We start from the raw sequence: 19,848 nt of genomic DNA, 5'->3' as shown, positions 1-19,848 counted from the left end.
TTGTTTCACAGAGAAATGAATTCTGTCTTCTAAATAACGGGATTATAAGGAATCTTTTGGAACACAACCTCTTAAAAGGAGACTGCTGATAGACAGCAAAGTCAGAAACAAAATGTATATGCTTGTCATGATAATCTTCTATGTTATATATTCCATTTATTGTTTCCACTGAAAAATATTGAATGTGAAATGTAATAGAAAAGAACATGGAAGAGATTTTGCTTTATTTAGGCATAAAAGAAAAATATCTATTTTTTTCCTGTTTGGAACAGTGTATTTATCTCTACTTATAATGGCATTATCTGTTTCAAATGATGTTATTTTTAATGAAGAAAACAGTGAAGCGATTATAATTGCAAATTGTAAATAAAACATTTATTCTAATCATCATTTAAACACAAATAAGGATACAATTGCAAGATACAATTAAATGTAATAATAGCAGTGCATTATGAAATACAAATGACATACACACCCTTGAATAAAATTTGCATATTTTAAGATAGCATTTTAACCATTTACAATTGATATAATTTATATTTGTAATTAAATAGGCTCTTTAAAATATCAACCCTAGTAAAAGTGGCATAATCAAAAAGCCCTTCAGGTTGTACATTAACATAATCAACCTGTGGAAATTTGAATTTGGAATAAAAATCTCACCTAAGTTAATCTAACACACAAAACAAGCCATGCACCTGTTCACAACATATTGCTGAAAACCATTATATGGTAATGAATGTGTAAGCAAAGTAAAAAGGAATATATGATGAAGAATAAGCTATTCTGTACAAAGAATATGTAATGATGGTAGCATATCAAAACTGATTTTCATCTAAGCATAGCAGGGATTTCGAAAGCCATACTTTCCAACAACAGAGGCAAGTCATACCACATTTATATGTTTCTTGGCATGAGGAATCAGTATTTCCTATACCAAATGTTAGTAATATGGCCATGTGAAAGAGGATAACTTAGCATGATGACTTTCTAGCAGTGCTGAACTATTCCCTCTTTGAGTAAATAAAGCAAATACTCAGTGGTTTCTCTCTCTCAATCTCTGACTCTGTCTGTGTGTCTGTCTTTTTATCATAGCAGGGAATGTTTCACTTCTTCTTAGCAAACAGAGCGGGATTTCTGTGTATGCACTCAATCAGGCATTTGCTTAGTGTCATACCTTGTATTTTGAAGTTGGAAGGAGAGAGAAGTTTCAGCAACATTTAATTTTTTTGTTGTTGTTGGTTTAGTGCTGATATGGTATGATAGGGAAAACAAGGCACGGTCCCTGCTTACAATTTAATGGGGGGAGAGATACATAAACAGGCCATTGCAATGCAGTATTATAAGTACTACAATGTAGGGAAGAACAGCGTGACAGGGGAAGATGTATGAGGCATCTAACCCAAGCTTGTTTTTGGAGGTTATGGGTCAAGTTTGACTGCCCAAAGTTAAAAAGGCAAAACCAAACAAAATTGTAAGAATTAAAGTACTCAAAATGTTAAGCAAGGAGTCATTTTCTATCTCGTCTATCCATTTGTTTATTTACCTGTTTTTCTAGTTTCAACCTGTGCCACTGTTGAGTTCCGCTGTACAGATGGGACGTGCATTCCAAGATCAGCACGATGCAACCAGAACCTAGATTGTGCAGATGCTTCAGATGAAAAGAACTGCAGTAAGATATTCCATTACATTTTGTTTGTTCATGCCTGTGCACCTTTGGCATTACATTGAACAGTGTCTAACTCTTCACTGAACCTTGTCCAGAATTGATATGTAATTAACCCTTGTTGTGTAGGATAATTGCATATTTACTTCTTCAAATGAGGTTAACTTTTCTTGTTTCTATGACCTACATAGAAGGCTCATAATCTTTGCAGATGAGGTGTTTTTCATTTTTCTGTTTACCTCCTTATAGATAATACAGACTGTACATATTTCTATAAGCTTGGAGTGAAAACCACAGGATTCATAAGATGTAATTCTACCTCACTGTGTGTTCTGCCAACCTGGATATGCGATGGGTCTAATGACTGTGGAGACTATTCAGATGAATTAAAATGCCCAGGTAATTCTAGAAGACAAAACAGTCTGTGCCTTGAAGATTTAGGGGCTGGTTGTATAGCATAAACTTATTAATTTTCATTCTTGATACTCAATGGCTAAGATTAAAACAAATATTGTAGACTAAATTAAAAATAATCACCTGTGCTAGACATGCCACTTTATATTTTTTAATGACTTATGGAATGATACTTGAGAAATCTGTTCTATGTTTGGATCAATTTCCTTTTTCATGTTCAGTTCCTCATTAATCCTTTTAAAGTTGGTGATTACATCTTAAAATGTGTAATCTATAAGGTTTTCACAGAAGTAGTATATACTGAGAGAAAACTATCTATAGACTAAATGGAGGGAGACTGTGTTTCTCACCACTGGCTTTACTCCTGTTATTATATAGCTTGTATTGTCAAATTAGGCTATTTGATGCAGTTTACACAATCTTTTGGCATACTAGTATGGGTAACGTAATAGTTATCATTACTGGATCAATGTCAGACTGGTATATTTATATATATTAGCCATCTTTACCTACACAAGCACTGAAAAGTGTCCTCTGCATTCTTAGGAGAATGCCTTCTATGAGAAGGTCATGAACCTATTTCTTTCTAACTATTTAAGGAAACGAATTTTAAAAATGTATAATAATACCAGAAAGAAAGATGTTAAATTACTATAACTGAAAGTAGATATGCTTGTAGTATACTATTACATGTGTTCTCCTACTGCTGCTTCCTTCTCCTGACCCTGCTGCTACAATCACTTTTTTCCATGCTTAGTAGATGTGTAATAATTTTTTGAAACATTTTAAGAAATTATATTTGTAGGTATTCCACACACAAGTGTATACAATACACACACACACACGATCTACTCTAAAGAATTGATATTCTTAATGGTGCATAATCAATCAATTAACTGGGAAATAGCAGATTCCTTTTTTTGCTTTTCGCCACTGCTCATCAGTGTGTGATACTCTGTGATGTTCCTTTTGGGTTTGAAAAGACTTGCTGTATCCTAGGAGGCACTGGCTCACTACAAATCTACATCTTTTCTTTTTTTTTTAACTTTATTCTTCATTATATAAAACATTAAATAAATATAGAAAATTGCTTTAGACTCATGGAAACTGGGTGTTTAGATTCTTATTCCAATGTTTCTTCTGCAACAATTCTTTATCTCATTATGACTATAGTCAACTTTTTAATTATTTTGAAGGCAGTATAACTAGGTATCTATTAAGCTTGTAAATATATATTTTTTTACTTTATTGTAGTCTTTATATATTTCTAGGATTAATAAATGATTTTGAAAGCTAACTTTCATCATTAGTAGAGAATAGTGATTATATTGGGGAAGTAGGAAAGGGGCATTAATATAGACTTATGAAACAGGTGGGCAGACAAACAGGAAGCCAGTAAAAGGTCAGTCTAAATATCTTACGTTATATCTAGGCAATATCCTAAGAAAAAGTAAGACATCCAGCACAATCAAGACTTTTTGTGTTAATGATGAATTCCTTCAAAAAGTAATTTTCATCTTTAATTAGATCTACAAAGTTGGCATTAAAAAATTAGAATGGAGGTAATTTTTGTTACCTTAAAATAGTCATAATGTATCACTATAGTGTAATGCCATGTGTATTTCCTGACTGGCTGTGAGCCAGTCACTAAATCTATGTAAACCTGAAGGTGCAAGGGGACAAATGACACCCAGTAAAGAGAAAAATCTAGTATTTTGTATGTGCTCTTGGAGGTTATAATAATAATAATACTCCACAATCTGAAAAATATATAATTTACAAAATAATTTTATATACAGATACTTTTTATTCTCATGATATTTTTGTTAGGTATGACAGTTTTAGAGATACTACTGCAACTTGTTTTTCTTCCTTAAAATAGAGAATACATATATAAATCTTGTCAAAGCATATGTACCCACTAAGTATGGAACACCAAGTTTACACTTTCTCAGCAAAAATCTACTAATAATTTTATAATGTAATTTATTTTTCATAAGTATAGAATTAAGAATATTTTCCACCTAAAATGATTCTTTGGCCTTTGGCTTACTCAGTTTATAGTCATCTATAAAACATTTTATTTTATTTTTGTTAACTCCACATTATTTGGATTTAACAAGTTTTTCCATTAATATCCTCGTTCTGATCCAGGATCCAATCCTAGATTGGATTTGGTTACCATATCTCCCTGATTTCCTTTGGTCTATGCCAGTTTTTTAGCTTTTCCTTGGTTTTCATGACCTGGACATTCTTTAATGTCCTCAGCTCAGCTCTTTTTATTTAAGTTTTCTTGTTATTTACCTCTTCCAGTTCAAGGAGTATTACTGTTTTGATATCTACCTATATTGCAGAAGTCTAAGATTAATTTAATTTATTTGACATTAAATTCTATATTTTATCACAGTTCAAAACAAACACAGATGTGAAGAAAATTATTTTGGTTGTCCTAGTGGAAGATGCATTTTGAATACCTGGGTATGTGATGGTCAGAAAGATTGTGAGGATGGACTTGATGAATTCCACTGTGGTGAGACATTATATCTTGCTTTACTTTTATAAACTATATTATTATTTATATACTGATGTTCTCTTACATAGAGATTTTACACAAAATATTGCTAATTGATTTTAACATCAATTTTTATTTTGATTAAATATCACAAAATGGTAAAAATTAAAATAGAACCGAAGAACTTATAATGGAGAATAACAATCTCCTATACAGCCTTTTCTTTTAACCTTTTCTGTTTTTGTTAATGGTTACCTCCATTAATCTAAATGATATATTTATACCTTCATTTCCTGACTTATTAAGTTTAGATGCTAATGTATTTACCTTCTGCTGTGAAAAATAAGGATTTAGCTCACACAACTCATTATAGTCTCCCTACCTCTTATTGACTATTATTATCCTAAGTGTTTCTATTAATTACATGTATAGATTTAAATAGTATAGTTAAACTTGCATTTCTTCAAACTGTCGTCTATCACTATCCACATCCTAATTTCTGTGTGTGTACATTTCATTTCACTTGGCAAGGTAAGAAAGCATTTAAAATTTTTATTTTTATAAAATTTATGGATTTTATGATTTTCAGGCCAAAAAAATTCCTAAAAAAGCATATATTCACTATTTTCATTTAACACAAATAGCAAACATTGTGATGAACAGACAGAGTAGGAAAGATTAAAAATGGATTGTCTACGAAATGCCAAAGTCCCATAAAAGTAAATGTCATCATGAAATATGAAGGTGCATTTTGTTTGATTAAGATGCCATATATCTTTACATTAGAGCCAGATCCCGAACAAGATTAACAGAGAACTTTACAAATAGTTTATGTAGAGTCATACTTCCTGGAACAGAAGCCATTATATGGTTGTATCTTCTTTAATTTTATTTTTTCTGGGCTTCAGTTTTTCTAAATGTCTCTGTTTTCACAGGTCATGTTAGTAAATATTTCAAATAAAAATGCAAAGTTTTTAAATAGTTTATGTGATAAAAATCAAAATTTTACTTTTATAGTCATTTACATTTTGAACATATTAATTTGGTAGGATTTTATTCTTGGGTGTTTCCTGGTGATAAGTGGACTAAGGGTGGAGGAGAGCAATCACAAACTTTGGAAATAAATGGAATACACCATTATAGATGCATAACTTGGTAATAAAATACCAGCCACCATGCCAATGAATATGGATGTTATTAGTCAGATTTAAGTGTTCCCAAGGGAGAGAAAGGAAAACATCAAAGTGTTAAGTATGTATAGGTACAAAACTGATGGCTTGTCATCAAGCTAAAACCCCCTGAGTCACATCACCTTTAAAAACAAATGTATATGGTGGTGAGTTCACCATATTTATGACCTTGCCTAGGATGTAATTTTTTTCTCCAACTGTTCAAAAATAGATTAAAAATTAGGAAAAATGACTAGACCACACTTGGAATATTTATTTTATATCTGTACCCTACATGTTAGAAAAAGACAGTAATGTACTTAGGGAGAGTGACCAGCATATTGACTAGCTCAAAGTCAAACCCTGTGAGATTATGTTGAAGGAACAATGTTGTATAACCTGGATAACTCAGAGGGAATATGCAAGCCATGGTCAAAATTTTATAGCACTGTCATAGGGAAGAGGACTCTGGCTTGTTTTATTTGGGATGGCTGGTTTTAGCAAAGTCTAAAGAACTTTCTCATGTTGGATCCTTCCTAAGAATGTCTCAAAGGATTTATTTTTTCTTTTGCACCTAAAACAAACATTCTTATGGATTTATTTGCTTGTTTTTTGGTTTTTTTTAGGTTCCTCTTGTTCTTGGAACCAATTTGCATGTTCTGCACAAAAATGTATATCTAAACACTGGATTTGTGATGGAGAGGCTGATTGTGGAGATGGATTAGATGAAAGTGATAGCATTTGTGGTGAGTTGTTTCTTTTGTGTTCCCATTCAGTTTTTAGGAGTATGATACATATGCTCTATTGTCTTAGAGTATACAGAAAACTTTGTCTTCTACTTTGTCAAACTTAACATTAAGCTTGTATGTATATACATTTCGATGTAACTGTTTTTATTATTTTTATGACAACTTATCAATCTACAATTTTTCATATATACAGTTACTATTAGAGTTTTAGGATTTTTTGCTGAATATTGACTCAATTAATGTATTTGCAAATTGTATTTCTAGTCTTCAGTGACTTCTTTAGAATGGATCTCAATGATTGGGATTACTTGGATCAAATGATTGAAAACTTTCTCATTGCTCTTGATAAGTATTGCTAAGTCACCATCCAAATTTACTATGCAGGTTTATACTGCCATAAGCCACACATGGTGTGTGTTTGTATATTATAGTAATTACTCTTATTGAATTGTTTTAAATGGAAATTAAGGAAGCAGACTATTGTATATGATTTTAAAATGTACTTTAACATTCAGCTTTATAGGATTAGAGGTAGAGTGTCAAATGTCTATGTTTACTATACGTCAACTACATTGGCTAAAAACCAATGTGATTGCTTTTAATTAATCACGGACATTTAACAAATAATTTAAATTTAATTATTAAATGAATTTTTTAAGAGGTAGAAGAAGGAAGCAACCTAATCTCCATAGATTTGTTATGGTTGGCCAGGCATTCTACTAAATTATTTACATGTCTATCTGTCTATTTATCTTTCTGATCTGTTTTCATATTCTTTGTTCATTATATCAATCCTATTTCATAACTGTTATCATTCTCATTTAAGAGAGAAAAGGACCTGAGTCATAGAAGAAGGTTCACTTATGGAGTTAAGTGTACTTAACACATTTTTAAAATTTTCAGGAGTTGTGGCCTGCTATTTAGGTCACTATCATGGAAAAAGGAATATAAGATTTATGATGTTCACACTAAAATGAAGTTCTCTGTATGTATCATAAAATTGGAGATATCCTCAGAAAGTAGGCAATTTATTTTCCTGTATTAAGCCACCTAAAATCTACTTTTTATTTACACAGCTGAAACAATTTAGTTATACAACAGATAAAGATAAATGTAGAAAGATTACTATCAAAAACCTCTGAAAGGAAAAAGAAATCATTAATTAATTAGATGACTGGCCAGTCTGTTTTAATTACTTTGTTTCTCTTTGCTATTAAATACTTCTTTTTAAAAAATTTTTATTGGAGTGTAGTTGATTTACAATGTTGTGTTAGTTTCAGGTATACAGCAAAGTGAACCAGTTATACATATACATATATCCACTCTTTTTTTTTTCTTTTTTTTTTTAGATTCTTTTCCCTTATAGGCCATTACAGAGTATTGAGTAGAGTTCCCTGTTTAATTTTAACAAAAGGACTACCAATTTACAGCAGGTTGAACATGTTTCCAGTCTCTAAAATTATCTTGCTTTTGACCCTTTGTTTAATTCTACACTAAATGGCTCCCCTGATAACCTCTATCCTTAAGTGGACACAGTATAATAGAAGTGGTAAAGACTCTAAAGTCATACAGAGTTGAATTCTCCCACGTCTGCATTTTCCGGCTGTGTGATCATGGGCTGGTCCATTTTATCCCTTATTCCTCAAACTCCTTACCTATTAAATGGTTACAAGACATCTACCTTATGTAATTATCGTGATCAGCTGACATGGCCAATGTGTACTATATAAATGAATTTATTCCCATTCTCTTTTGTTCTGTTTCTCCTGCTCCCTCCCTTATTTTTCAGAGTGGTATTGTCCTGTCAATGTCTATCAATGTCCTGATAAGTTTTTTAAAGAATTTAATGATAATGAACATATTTACCTGTCATCAAAACACCCAGTCTATTTAATATAATCACAGGCTGCAATTTATATGCTACCAAGCTGTTGTTACATAAAAATTACTGCTTTAGACCAAGCATCAGTCAATGAATTAGACTTAATATTTTAGGATTGGAAAGGAACTTTATAAATAATTTATCTCAGTGGTTTTCCACCTTTAGTGTACAAAATATCCTATTCAGAGGTTTGTTAAAAATGTAGATTCTTAATCCCCATCTCCAAATATTCTGATGTAGACATATTCTTTCTTCATAAGCACATAGTGGTTCTGACTTGGGATTTGAGGATTCACTTATAAAAATCACAGTCTAGTTCACCTGCATCATGTGATAGATGAAGAAAGAAAAACTCACAGAGGTTAATAAATTTGCCTGAAGTCACTCAGTGAATCAGTGATGACAGAACTAGGAACAGAATTCAGGTTTCTGAAATACTTACTAAATTGGATAGTAACTCTCACCAATCAAATATTATATCTGAGTAGGTACCCAAGATGGATCTGGTAGAATTCCTTCAGCTTGTCTTCCTTCTCCCTTGGGATTCATGTCCCTGAGAAAGGCAATGCGTCTCCAGATGACAGTGGTAATTATGGAAGGAAGCCATGAGTTTTTTCCTTGGCTAATTTTCTTTTAAATTGACCATAATGTTTTGGCATGCTCTTAACACAGAATCTGTTGAACCACTTTAAAGGGAGCCAGAAAATTAGCTGCAAAGAGCTTTATGCCATTTTATAGTTTTAGGTATCTTAGTAATTATCTACTCATAATGCTCATTTTAGAGTGAAACTCAGACACTAGTCTTCCACAAGGTCATACAAAGTTAAATTTCTCAACAGTAAAATCAATGCTATATCTATCATGCCTACCTTGGGAATAAATTGGAGTGATAATAAGGAAGTAGACAAGGGGCGCTAAATATATCGAAACTTCCTTAGCAGAGAGAATGCAATTTTTTGCATCTCCAGCTAAATAATAAAAATATTATGGAAATTAAAGCACTAACTGAGAGTCTAAGAGTGAAGGTGACACTCTATGTTCTTATGACAAGCTTAAAAAAATAGATAAGGAGGAATAATGTAAAAATAACTTGTAGGAAGAGAATTTTATTATAGAAAGTACTAAAGACAATAGGTAGCAAGTAAATTCATTTTTAAATTAAAGCAACATTTGTTTAATAGATTTTCTTTATAATTTCTTCCAGTAATAGATATCATATTAAACTCATTCTCTTAGCACTGATCCTCAACAAATAAGCAAATCTGAATTACCTGGGGGACTTTTCAATATTCACTTGCCATCCTGTCCTCCCAATTAAAGTATATGTAGGAAGAGACATGTTTATGTTGAAAAAGATCACCAGGAGGTTCCACTTTGTCACCCTGCAGTACTCCCATATTGATAACATTGCATTAAAAAACATGTTCTTCTCATAAAAACTCTATGGCTGAAAAGTAAGATGATGATTGGTAATCCAATTAAAGTAGCTTTAAAGGTTTGGAAACAACTATCCATCAATCCAGGCAGTCATATTTTCTTCTTGGAGATACTAACATTTTTTTAATAATTCTTACAACTTGTTTTTTAACATCTATTCTATGGGTAGCATTTGGTCACAAGAAAGTGAAGTTAAAGGGAAGTTAAATTTGGGGCGCGTGTTACTGATTCACTCAACAAATATTTTATATACATAACAAATAAACCATTCAATATGTATAACTGTACTTGGGGCTTGGGAAATACCAGGAGAATGAATCATTTGCTAATTTTACTCAATTACCCTATGCCCATATAGAGAAAAACAAAGAGAAACCACCCATGACCCTTTGAATTTACAGTCAACAAGCATTTCATTTTTTTTCCTGTATACATTTGAAAACAACATCATGCAGCTGAAGGAACATTGAATTGATAGAGCGAAGAAAAGGTAGATTCTGTTTATAAAAGTGTATAAAAGCAAAGGGAACATGCATACATTTATACTTTTCAACAACACAAGGTGGGGAGGAACAGTAATGATATTACTGGTTAAGAGAAGATACTTAGGAATCAAAAAGGTTTTGGACTCCCAGTTCAACATGTGGCTCCCTATGCAATCTGTGACTTCCTGCAAGCTTTCCAACTTCTCAGAGCCTCAGTTTCCTTTTCTGTGAAATGAGACTAATAATAGTTCTGCCATTTGGGGTGATTGTGAGGACTAAGTGAGTTAATATGTTAAGTGCTTAGCATATATTAAGCAATAAAAATACTGTTATTATTATTATCCTTATAGGTTCAGTCCTTTTGAAATTTTATCTCAGTTTATTCACAATGAGATTTCTATGTTTTGCTACATTTTACAAGGAGAACATACTCATTATTTTCTGCCATGCAGCTTTAAGAAATATAATACTTGCTACTGAGAAGGAATGCATTCTGAGAGGAAACTCTCTATAGGGGATGGATAATATGTGATGATTCCAAATAACTACAGTTTTTTCCTTGTCAGTGGCATTCTTCTGCTTCCCTTCTTGTCTGTAGGAAATGAAATTATAGATCTTTCTCAGCGGACCTGCTGTGTGTGATCTTAATGGCATTTTTTTTGGTGGGTTTCAGGTGCCATCACCTGTGCGCCTGACATGTTCAGCTGCCAGGGCTCCCGTGCCTGTGTTCCCCGACACTGGCTGTGTGATGGTGAAAGGGACTGTCCAAATGGAAGCGATGAGCTCTCCACAGCAGGCTGTGGTATGAACACTCATGGGGCTGTCTATGAAAGAAAGCTGCTGCAGCATCCTCAGACAGTTGCTTTTGTAGTACTCACCATGTCACCTTTTCTCTCACTTTCCCAATCCCTGTACTCATACGTAGTATCAGAATTAATCAGGTGGGATGTTGTCATCATAATAGTTCAGCAACCCCTCTAACCACTGTTCAGAGTGTTTCCAACATGAACAGAGGGATTAACCATTTTAAAACTGGTTTTGATGCACGAAGATTTTTCACTTCATTTCTGAGATAATTTAACTACGCTGTGTACGTGTGTGTGGTGGGTTTGTTACTTCCTTTTTAGCATCTTCCCCCACCCTCCCACCCCACACTCCCCTTGAAGGCTTTTAGATTGCCTATTACAGATACTCTGTAAATGGCTGCTGTGATCCTAAATAACTACTGATCAGAAGGTCAGTAAACACCTATTAGTCCTACAGATAGGATATTAGCCCTTAGGTCAGGTAATAATAGTATGTTTATAGCTGAATGAAGCTGGGGAATCAGAGGAACACCTTTGGAGGCCAGACAGTTTACTAAGTTTCTAACCCTAGGTCACCTCAGGAAATTTTCAGGGGATTACTCAATAGTAAAAATTTAGATAAATTCCTTTGCATGATCAGGAGAATGAAGGGACTGAGTATTTGAATGCTGATCCCAAGGTCACATAGGGGATCTGTTGAGCAATTTATTAGGAACAGTGCTGTGAAATCTGCTTATTAAAGTGAAGTCTACCAGTCATCTCTCTGATGACCTGTCTTCAGGTCTTTAAAACTGTAATTGAAGCCATAATGTAATAGTGTGTGTATGTGGGTGTGTGTATATGGCAGATATTTAAAGCAGAGAAGGAAAAAGAAGACTTTGAGGCAGGCTTGTGTGCACAGAGCTCATGCTATTGTAGCATAAATCACTTTGATCTTGAAACTGATATGTGTGCCTGTAAAGGTCAGTGGGGCCACTGAGGGCTACATAATAAAGGATTATGCATCAATTCAGGGATCCAGATGGTCCCTGTATACTGTTGCTATTGTAGCAAGTTAATGCTCCAGGACACATATTAACACTTTTGGACCACATGGGTGCTATTAAGTAAATTATGTTAAAATACAACAAATTGTACTGAAGTGACCTGAAAGCATTAATTCCAAATAAGCCTCTGTTGCTTAGTATCTTAAAGAATAATTCATGCATTAGAATTGGCATAATTCACTTGAGTTATATAAGCTGTCACACAGTTAAAAGTTAGAGTAGTGATTAGTAACTGAGTTTTACTTTGATTATAATGGGCAGTTTTGAATGCTGCTCCTATGTGGCTTCTGTATCATTTTTGAAAATAAATTTGTTGAAAATTAGTTACACTTGATTAAATTTAAGTAATTCTTTTTGTTTCACCTGCTCATGTCTCTTTATAGTCATTACTGAGTTTTGAAAGCAGAGATTTCCTTTTTTCATGTAGTGTGGGGCACTTTGGGGATTGGGAGCTGATAAGCATGTAAAAGAATAATTATAATAACTTAAGTGTCAGAATGATACATAGAAAAGATACTAGGTCATCACAAATAAATATTGTGTAAAAAACCTTAGAAGTCTCATGGAAGGATTTCAAAGAAAAGTAATAACGTTATCTCAGTTGTGAAGGAAAAAAAAAAGCAAGAGAAGTGTTCTAGGTAGAGGAAAGTGCCTATTAAGACATGAAGGGGAGAGACTGGAAGGCATGTAAATTTTTTCAGGTGCCCATTATACATCAGTTATTTTGGTAGGTGCTTTTATTTACATTATTGAATTTCCACAGTATCTCAGTGAAGTGCTTTTGGGGATCTGCCAAAGATAATTGTTGTATAGATAGGAATTGAAACAGCAACTAGGAATGTACTGAGTACCTAAAATGAGCCAATCTGCTTCATGTACCTTATCTAGTTCTTGCAGAAAATTTATCAGATAGATTTTATTATACTCGTTAAACAGATAAATAAACAGATGCACCAAGAAAGTAAATAGCTTTCTTAGGATAAAACTATAAGTTGAAGAGCAACGTTTTGCAAAGCCTCCCCTTTCCAGTGTACTATAATAACATGTAGAGGATTCTTTTTTTTTTTCACTTAAAAAAAATTAAGATATAATTGACCTACAATATTGTGTTAGTTTTAGGTGTGCAGCATAATGATTTGATATGCTTATATCTTATTACAAAATGATTACCACAACAAGCTTAGTTAACATCCATCATATAGCAGATTCTTAACATTTGAAATATCCCAAACCTTGAGTCGTATCATAGCATTTACCCTTTCCATGTAAGAAGAGTAATTAAAATATTTAAATAATCAAGCTTCTATGATGCTATACATATACTATTAAAGCTTATTTCCTCTGTACAAGTCAGCTGAAGTTTTACTGCACATTTTAATCAACCATTTTTCCTGCTGGTTAAGGCCCTTGCTAGAGAATACTTTTCATGGATCAGTATTCCAAAAGGATTGATGTTCCATTTTATGGATCGATGTCCCTCATTCAGTGTGGTACTTATGGTTGGGCTCATCTCACCATAGATCTTAACTTAACCTATTTCAACACCCTACTCTTGAAGTCACCCCAAAGTTTTATTTTCCTCTTGAAAACAGTAACTTTCTTAGCCCTTTTGATTTTCTTTTCACTTTCATCATGAGCATTAGCACTTGGTGGTCTTTTCAGGTCCATTTTTCACAAAAAAGCAGGTTTTTATCACTTTACTAGCTTAAGCATGAGGAGAGAAAAAACCCAGCCACATTATTATAGTTGAGTGATTTTTTATCACATATGAACCTTTGAATTCCTCCTTCAGCAAACTTACAAATTGCTAAATGGCCTGAAATTTCAAGGTCACTCTAGAATTGTTGAACATATTAGCACTGAAACTTTGAATTATATATATTTATATTCATATATTCAAATACTACTTATAATGAAATACATATATTAATATATATTATTAATTTATCTGATATATTGAATGTTTAGCTAAGTTTCCTTTTTTAAATAACCATGAATTATTGAGTGTATTGAGTATAATAACATACATTTCCCAAACTCATAACGTAGGGGAAGATAAAATAGGTGCTCATCTAACTTAATTTCTTGTGATGTCTTTCTTAGCTCCCAATAACACATGTGATGAAAATGCTTTCATGTGCCATAATAAAGTATGCATTCCCAAGCAATTCGTTTGTGACCATGATGATGACTGTGGAGATGGCTCTGATGAGTCACTGCAGTGTGGTAAGTATATATAAACTTTTCATGGAGAAGATTCTCAGGCTGAGTAACAGTCTTTTAAGATGACTCCAGGACTATATAAATAAATAACAAAAACAAAGAAATACATTTCTTAATCTCACTAAGAACATGTAAATTCAGTAATATAGACACACCACATATAACCTCTTTAAACTCTACCATAATTACACACTTATTTGAAAATTATGCCTACTTGTTGTAGTGTATTCTTAACAAGAACCACACTGGAAAATGTTGATAAAAATGTCTTTGGTTTTAAGTACTTTGAAATACCTTTTATTTTAAAGACAATATATAGCTGGTTAGTTCAATCTTATAGCCAAATCAAATATTTGAGTGAGGAAAAAAGAATACAGTTCACAACTATCAGAGAATCTAGATACTTAACATTTTTCTTTTGCTTTATCTTTTTATACATGTATTTACTTGTTAAAATTTAATGTTATTATTATGAAATTTATCTTGTCACATATATATTTATCTAACCATCATATCTATATAATGTATATATGAACACATATATAACTTCTGTGATAAAAATTAGTATATTAAAAATCCCAGTTGATATTGAAATATTATGTGAACGTAGTATTTTTGTAAAATATTTAAATGTATACATGAATAAATATAAAATGAAAAGCTGTGAAATCCACATATACCTATGAAAGGTAGTAGATTTAGCTTCCCTTTGTCCTCCCTATGCAGCGTCTTTGATATAAATCTCTTTGAGATCAATGGGTATCTGTTCTTATATTAATTCACCATTAAGTCATGGATTCAATGTGATATTTTAAAAGCTACATCATAACTCAAGATGTAAATCTGAAGTAGAGTTATATCTGATTGAGTATATTTCCTCTGCTAGACACTATATTTGGTTGATATGGAGATGAATGAGACAGAGATCCCACTAGAAAAAATTACAGATGAACAGGAAAATCAGAAATACAATATAGAACAATAACATAATTGTCATATGGGAATAAGAATCACAATACACAAAATCAGAGCTGAGAAAATCATTTTTGAGGCACTAAAGAACAGAAGCAGGGAATGTTAGAGGAAATCATATTTAGATGCTAGAGAGCATGACATAGTGGTTAAGAGCCTGGACCTTAGAACCGGATGGCCTGGGTCCAAATCCTGGCTCTGCCAATTACTAGCTGTGTGACCTTGGAAAAGTTACTTCACCTGCCTGTACCTCAATTTCCTCATCTGTAAAAAACACATAATAACATTGCTTAACTCTTAGGGTTGTTAAGAGAATTAAATAAATTAATATTTGTAAAGTGCTTAGAACAGTTCCAGACACAGTAAATTCTATATATGTTTACAAAAACTACAAATCAACATGGTTGAGGAATAGCAATTAGTCTTTTGTGAGATAAGTTGAAGTTAGAAAGTTAAGTTGAAGCTAGATTCTAAAAAGTCTCAAATACAATGTTAAAGAATTTGTATTTAATTATTTTGCCTCTCAGTGGCCAGCACACATTTTGAAACAGGGGAATGTCTCAGTCAAATTTATATTTTAGAACTATCTTTTTCAGCAGAGTGGATGAAATATTGCCATGAGGGAGAGGTGCCATAAAGAGAAAATAAACTAGTTAGGAGGTTATTGCAATAGTTATGATAATTAACACTGCGGTTTTGAACTAGGGCAGAACTGATGGAATGGAAAGTGCAGAATTAGGTCAGAATGCATTTACAGTTAGAGATGGAGGATAAAGTAGAATCTCTAGCTTGGATGACTTGGAGGATGGTGTTGCTGTTAATGAGCTGTAGAATGAGGTTAAAGGGCCGTTTTGCTGGTGTGGGAGAGGAGATGTAACAAATAATTAATTTTGGACATTTTGAATATGAAGTGTTAATCAGACAGTCACATGAAGCTGTATAGTGAGTGTTTGAAAATTTAGTTCTAGAGTATGATCAGGACAAATAATATTAACCTGGTGGCCATCAGCATAAGGGTGATACTCAAAATATGACAAAGGGGGCTTCCCTGGTGGCGCAGTGCTTGAGAGTCTGCCTACCAATGCAGGGAACACGGGTTCGCGCCCTGGTCCGGGAAGATCCCACATGCCGCGGAGCAGCTGGGCCTGTGAGCCACAGCTACTGAGCCTGCGCGTCTGGAGCCTGTGCACCGCAACAGGAGAGGCCGCGACAGTGTGAGGCCCGCGCACCGCGATGAAGAGTAGCCCCCGCTCGCCGCAACTAGAGAAAGCCCTCGCACAGAAACGAAGACCCAACACAGCCAAAAATAAATAAATAAATTAATTAATTAAAAAAAATATGACAAAGAATGATAATACCCAACACTGTAGAAAGGAAAAGGGGAAAACCATATACTAAAGGCTGAAATAAGGGCTTCCCCTGTAACATTTTAGAGTAGAACAGAAGAAAACTTTATACAGAAAGAGGGTGAAAAGGGAATAGCAAAAGCAAAGTTAGAAAGAAGGCTGGGAGAGTGGATTATGAATATTAAGTCAGGAAACTATTTCCAAGATAGTATGGGCAACAGCATCAAGCACTGGAGGACAGTGAAGCAGGTAGGAGCCAGAGACACCTGTGAATTTACCAGCTGCCACTTGATATTTATTAGCTCTGAGAGGGATTTCAGCAGGTAGATGTTGCAGAAGTGAGACTTTAATGAATGAAAGTAAGTGAAAGCAAAGAGGTAAGTAAGTGAAAGGAAGATTGAGTAGGGACTGGACTGAGCAGGGAAGAAGGGACATGTCTTGTTAAGAGTTATGTGGATGGATTTTTATTGTTATTGGACTGGGAGAGACTTGAACATATGTATTGAGCAAAGAGGAGGAACTAGTGAAGAATGAGAGGGTGGGAAGGAATACTAGGGAAACTGGGGATATTTTAGAACTATCTAGTTGTGCCATGCAATATGATAAACATCTCAATTAAATAATCATTGTTGAATCTTTTTTTCTGCTGAAATTTTATTTTTAAACCATAAAAATCTTACATTCTCTCTTCAAAAGTAAAATATTTGCCTACATTTACCAGAAAGTTTATAATAGAAATGACATTTTTTATTGTTAACAAACTCAGGAAAAAATCCAGTCTAAAACTTCATAATATTCAAAATCAAATGAGTTTTACTAACAAACTGGCTTAGATATGAACATTAACAACTGCTTGATTGATACTGTGTTTTGAACAAAGCCTTTTAATGCCTCTAAGAATCAATATGTAGGATAATTACAATAGTTTTGTGCTTATTGCTCTATGAATTAGATTTTAATTTTCTCATTTTAACAATTTCTTTATACTTTTAATGTTGCTTCCCAAACATAAACATGACATGATAGCTTCTGAAAATTATTATTATAACCCAGAATCAGTTCATCCATATGTTCTAGTACTATACCTAACCAAGCTTAGTCTTGAAAATAATTTTGAGTAGCTTTCATTTTGTTTTCCATTCTAAAGGAAATCTTTAGGATATAGATAATAAGTGAACAGAGGTTGTATACTTGTGTTGCATTCTTGTTTCCTTACTTAGAAACAAAATAAAAGTGCCTTGTTTCCAACTTTGTTTTCTGGACTTTAATCCTACTTCCAACCACAAATATCTCTTGCAATTATTGTAACTGCCCTAGAAAGAAATGAGAAACATTTCCCATAAGAGGCCTGGGTAACTCACATGGTCAAGTAAGTTTAGTGTACATTATGAAATAAAGTTTTAATGAATATTTGTTATATGAATTGGAATGTTTCTTTGTCTCCAGGATACCGACAGTGCAATGCAGAAGAATTTAGTTGTGCTGATGGACGATGTCTTTTAAATAGTCAATGGCAGTGTGATGGAGACTTTGACTGCCCAGACCATTCTGATGAAGCACCTATAAACCCAAAGTGTAAAAGTGCAGGTACAGAAAATATATAATACTATGTTTATTCCAAAATTTGTTTTTTTAAGGCAATACTGTGACTCTATTTTTTAGTCTCATATAATATTCAATGAGAGGAGATGCAAATAATTAAGCATGTGATGCTTCTATTGATACCATGCAGGATCCTAGTAATCAACTTTGTTTTGGAGCTAGTTATAGAAATGTAAGTCTGTGCCCCAAATATGAAGATTTGTGGCAATGAACCAGATGAATCCATCATCCTGCTCCTTTAAAGAAGTCATTTTTTCTTAATGTATTATTTTATGTGAAGATAATTTTCCTGTATGGACCTATTTGAAAATTTAATCATAAAAGAAATTGAGATTTACTGAAATAGAGTCAATATTATTCAAACTTAGGCAAAATGAAATAAATTGCATATCATTTGAACAGAAATATATATGTAGCCAAACTTGGTCTATTTTACACTTTACTATTCCAAAGATTGAATACATAGTTATACATTTTAGAATAAACCCAATTACTTTTTTTTCTCATGTAGTTTACATGTTAATAGGCATTCTTTTATCATGTATGGTAATGAGTAATGTTTAAATCATCAGATTGTGAGTAGCTGCAAAACTTGAACTCCTTTCTATAGCTATATTTGTGACAACTATGATTCACTGCAAGTGTCTTTTTTATGCCTGGACTTAAAAATATCAATGTTATATTTCCAGGAAGAAAAAGAATTTAGGAATATCTAGCTATTCCAGATTCTTAATTTTTAGTGACACATATTTCTCGGAGACTTATGGCTTGAGGGAAATGTCAAGCTATCATTACACTTTTGAACTCATTCTTCACAGTATAGATGAAGACAGAAATACTCCATTAATTTTAATATAGGTGCTTATTTTGATTGTTAATTTTCAATGTAAAGCTAGATTTGCAGTGTGTTGACCATGAAAGTACAGTTTGCCCTTGATTTTCTTCATGTATAAAATATTACACTGAATATAAAGCATTTTATATGTACATATATTTACTATAATTTTTGACAGACAAGTCATCATATTTGTGAATGTATTCAACAACTGTAGTATAAAACAATGGCATGCTCTTTATGTTCCATTTGTTTTATTTTCTTTTTCCAGAACAGTCATGCAACAGTTCATTTTTTATGTGCAAAAATGGCAGGTGCATCCCCAGTGGAGGTCTTTGTGACAATAAGGATGACTGTGGCGATGGATCAGATGAGAGAAACTGCCATGTAAATGAATGCTTGAGTAGGAAAGTCAGTGGATGTTCTCAAGATTGTCAGGACCTTCCAGCCAGTTATAAGGTAGGCACGCATCAAAGACAGAAAATCATGTGACAGGTTAGAATTTGAGGCAATAAAAATGATTTCATCCAATATAGCTGTAAAACTTAAAGTCATTATAATATCGTTAGTTAAAACTATTTAAATGGAGAGTTTTTGTATATGCAAACCATAATAATAGTGTGGTATATAAATTGTGAGAATATACTCGTGGAGACAAAAAAATCAAAATGTTTTCTAATAAATGCCGATCATAAAGAAAAAAG

General features: G+C 33.0%; 1 protein-coding gene across 1 annotated transcript in view; it reads left to right on the top strand.

Moving 5' to 3' along the window:
• Positions 1-19,848, top strand: part of LRP1B (LDL receptor related protein 1B) — a 1,885,740-nt gene that overhangs the window by 1,596,195 nt on the left and 269,697 nt on the right. The window contains exons 49-56 of the mRNA XM_082465229.1: positions 1,559-1,672; positions 1,916-2,065; positions 4,488-4,610; positions 6,388-6,507; positions 10,988-11,116; positions 14,270-14,392; positions 18,154-18,294; positions 19,416-19,603. Coding sequence (XP_082321355.1) covers positions 1,559-1,672; positions 1,916-2,065; positions 4,488-4,610; positions 6,388-6,507; positions 10,988-11,116; positions 14,270-14,392; positions 18,154-18,294; positions 19,416-19,603 — 1,088 coding nt within the window. The remainder of the gene's footprint in view (positions 1-1,558; positions 1,673-1,915; positions 2,066-4,487; positions 4,611-6,387; positions 6,508-10,987; positions 11,117-14,269; positions 14,393-18,153; positions 18,295-19,415; positions 19,604-19,848) is intronic.

Source organism: Balaenoptera physalus (assembly GCF_965194825.1).
Source record: "Balaenoptera physalus genome assembly, chromosome: 6".
In the NCBI taxonomy this organism is placed as follows: domain Eukaryota; kingdom Metazoa; phylum Chordata; class Mammalia; order Artiodactyla; family Balaenopteridae; genus Balaenoptera; species Balaenoptera physalus.
Note: the sequence above shows the minus strand (reverse complement) of the source record. Positions and strands in the feature narration are given on the sequence as shown.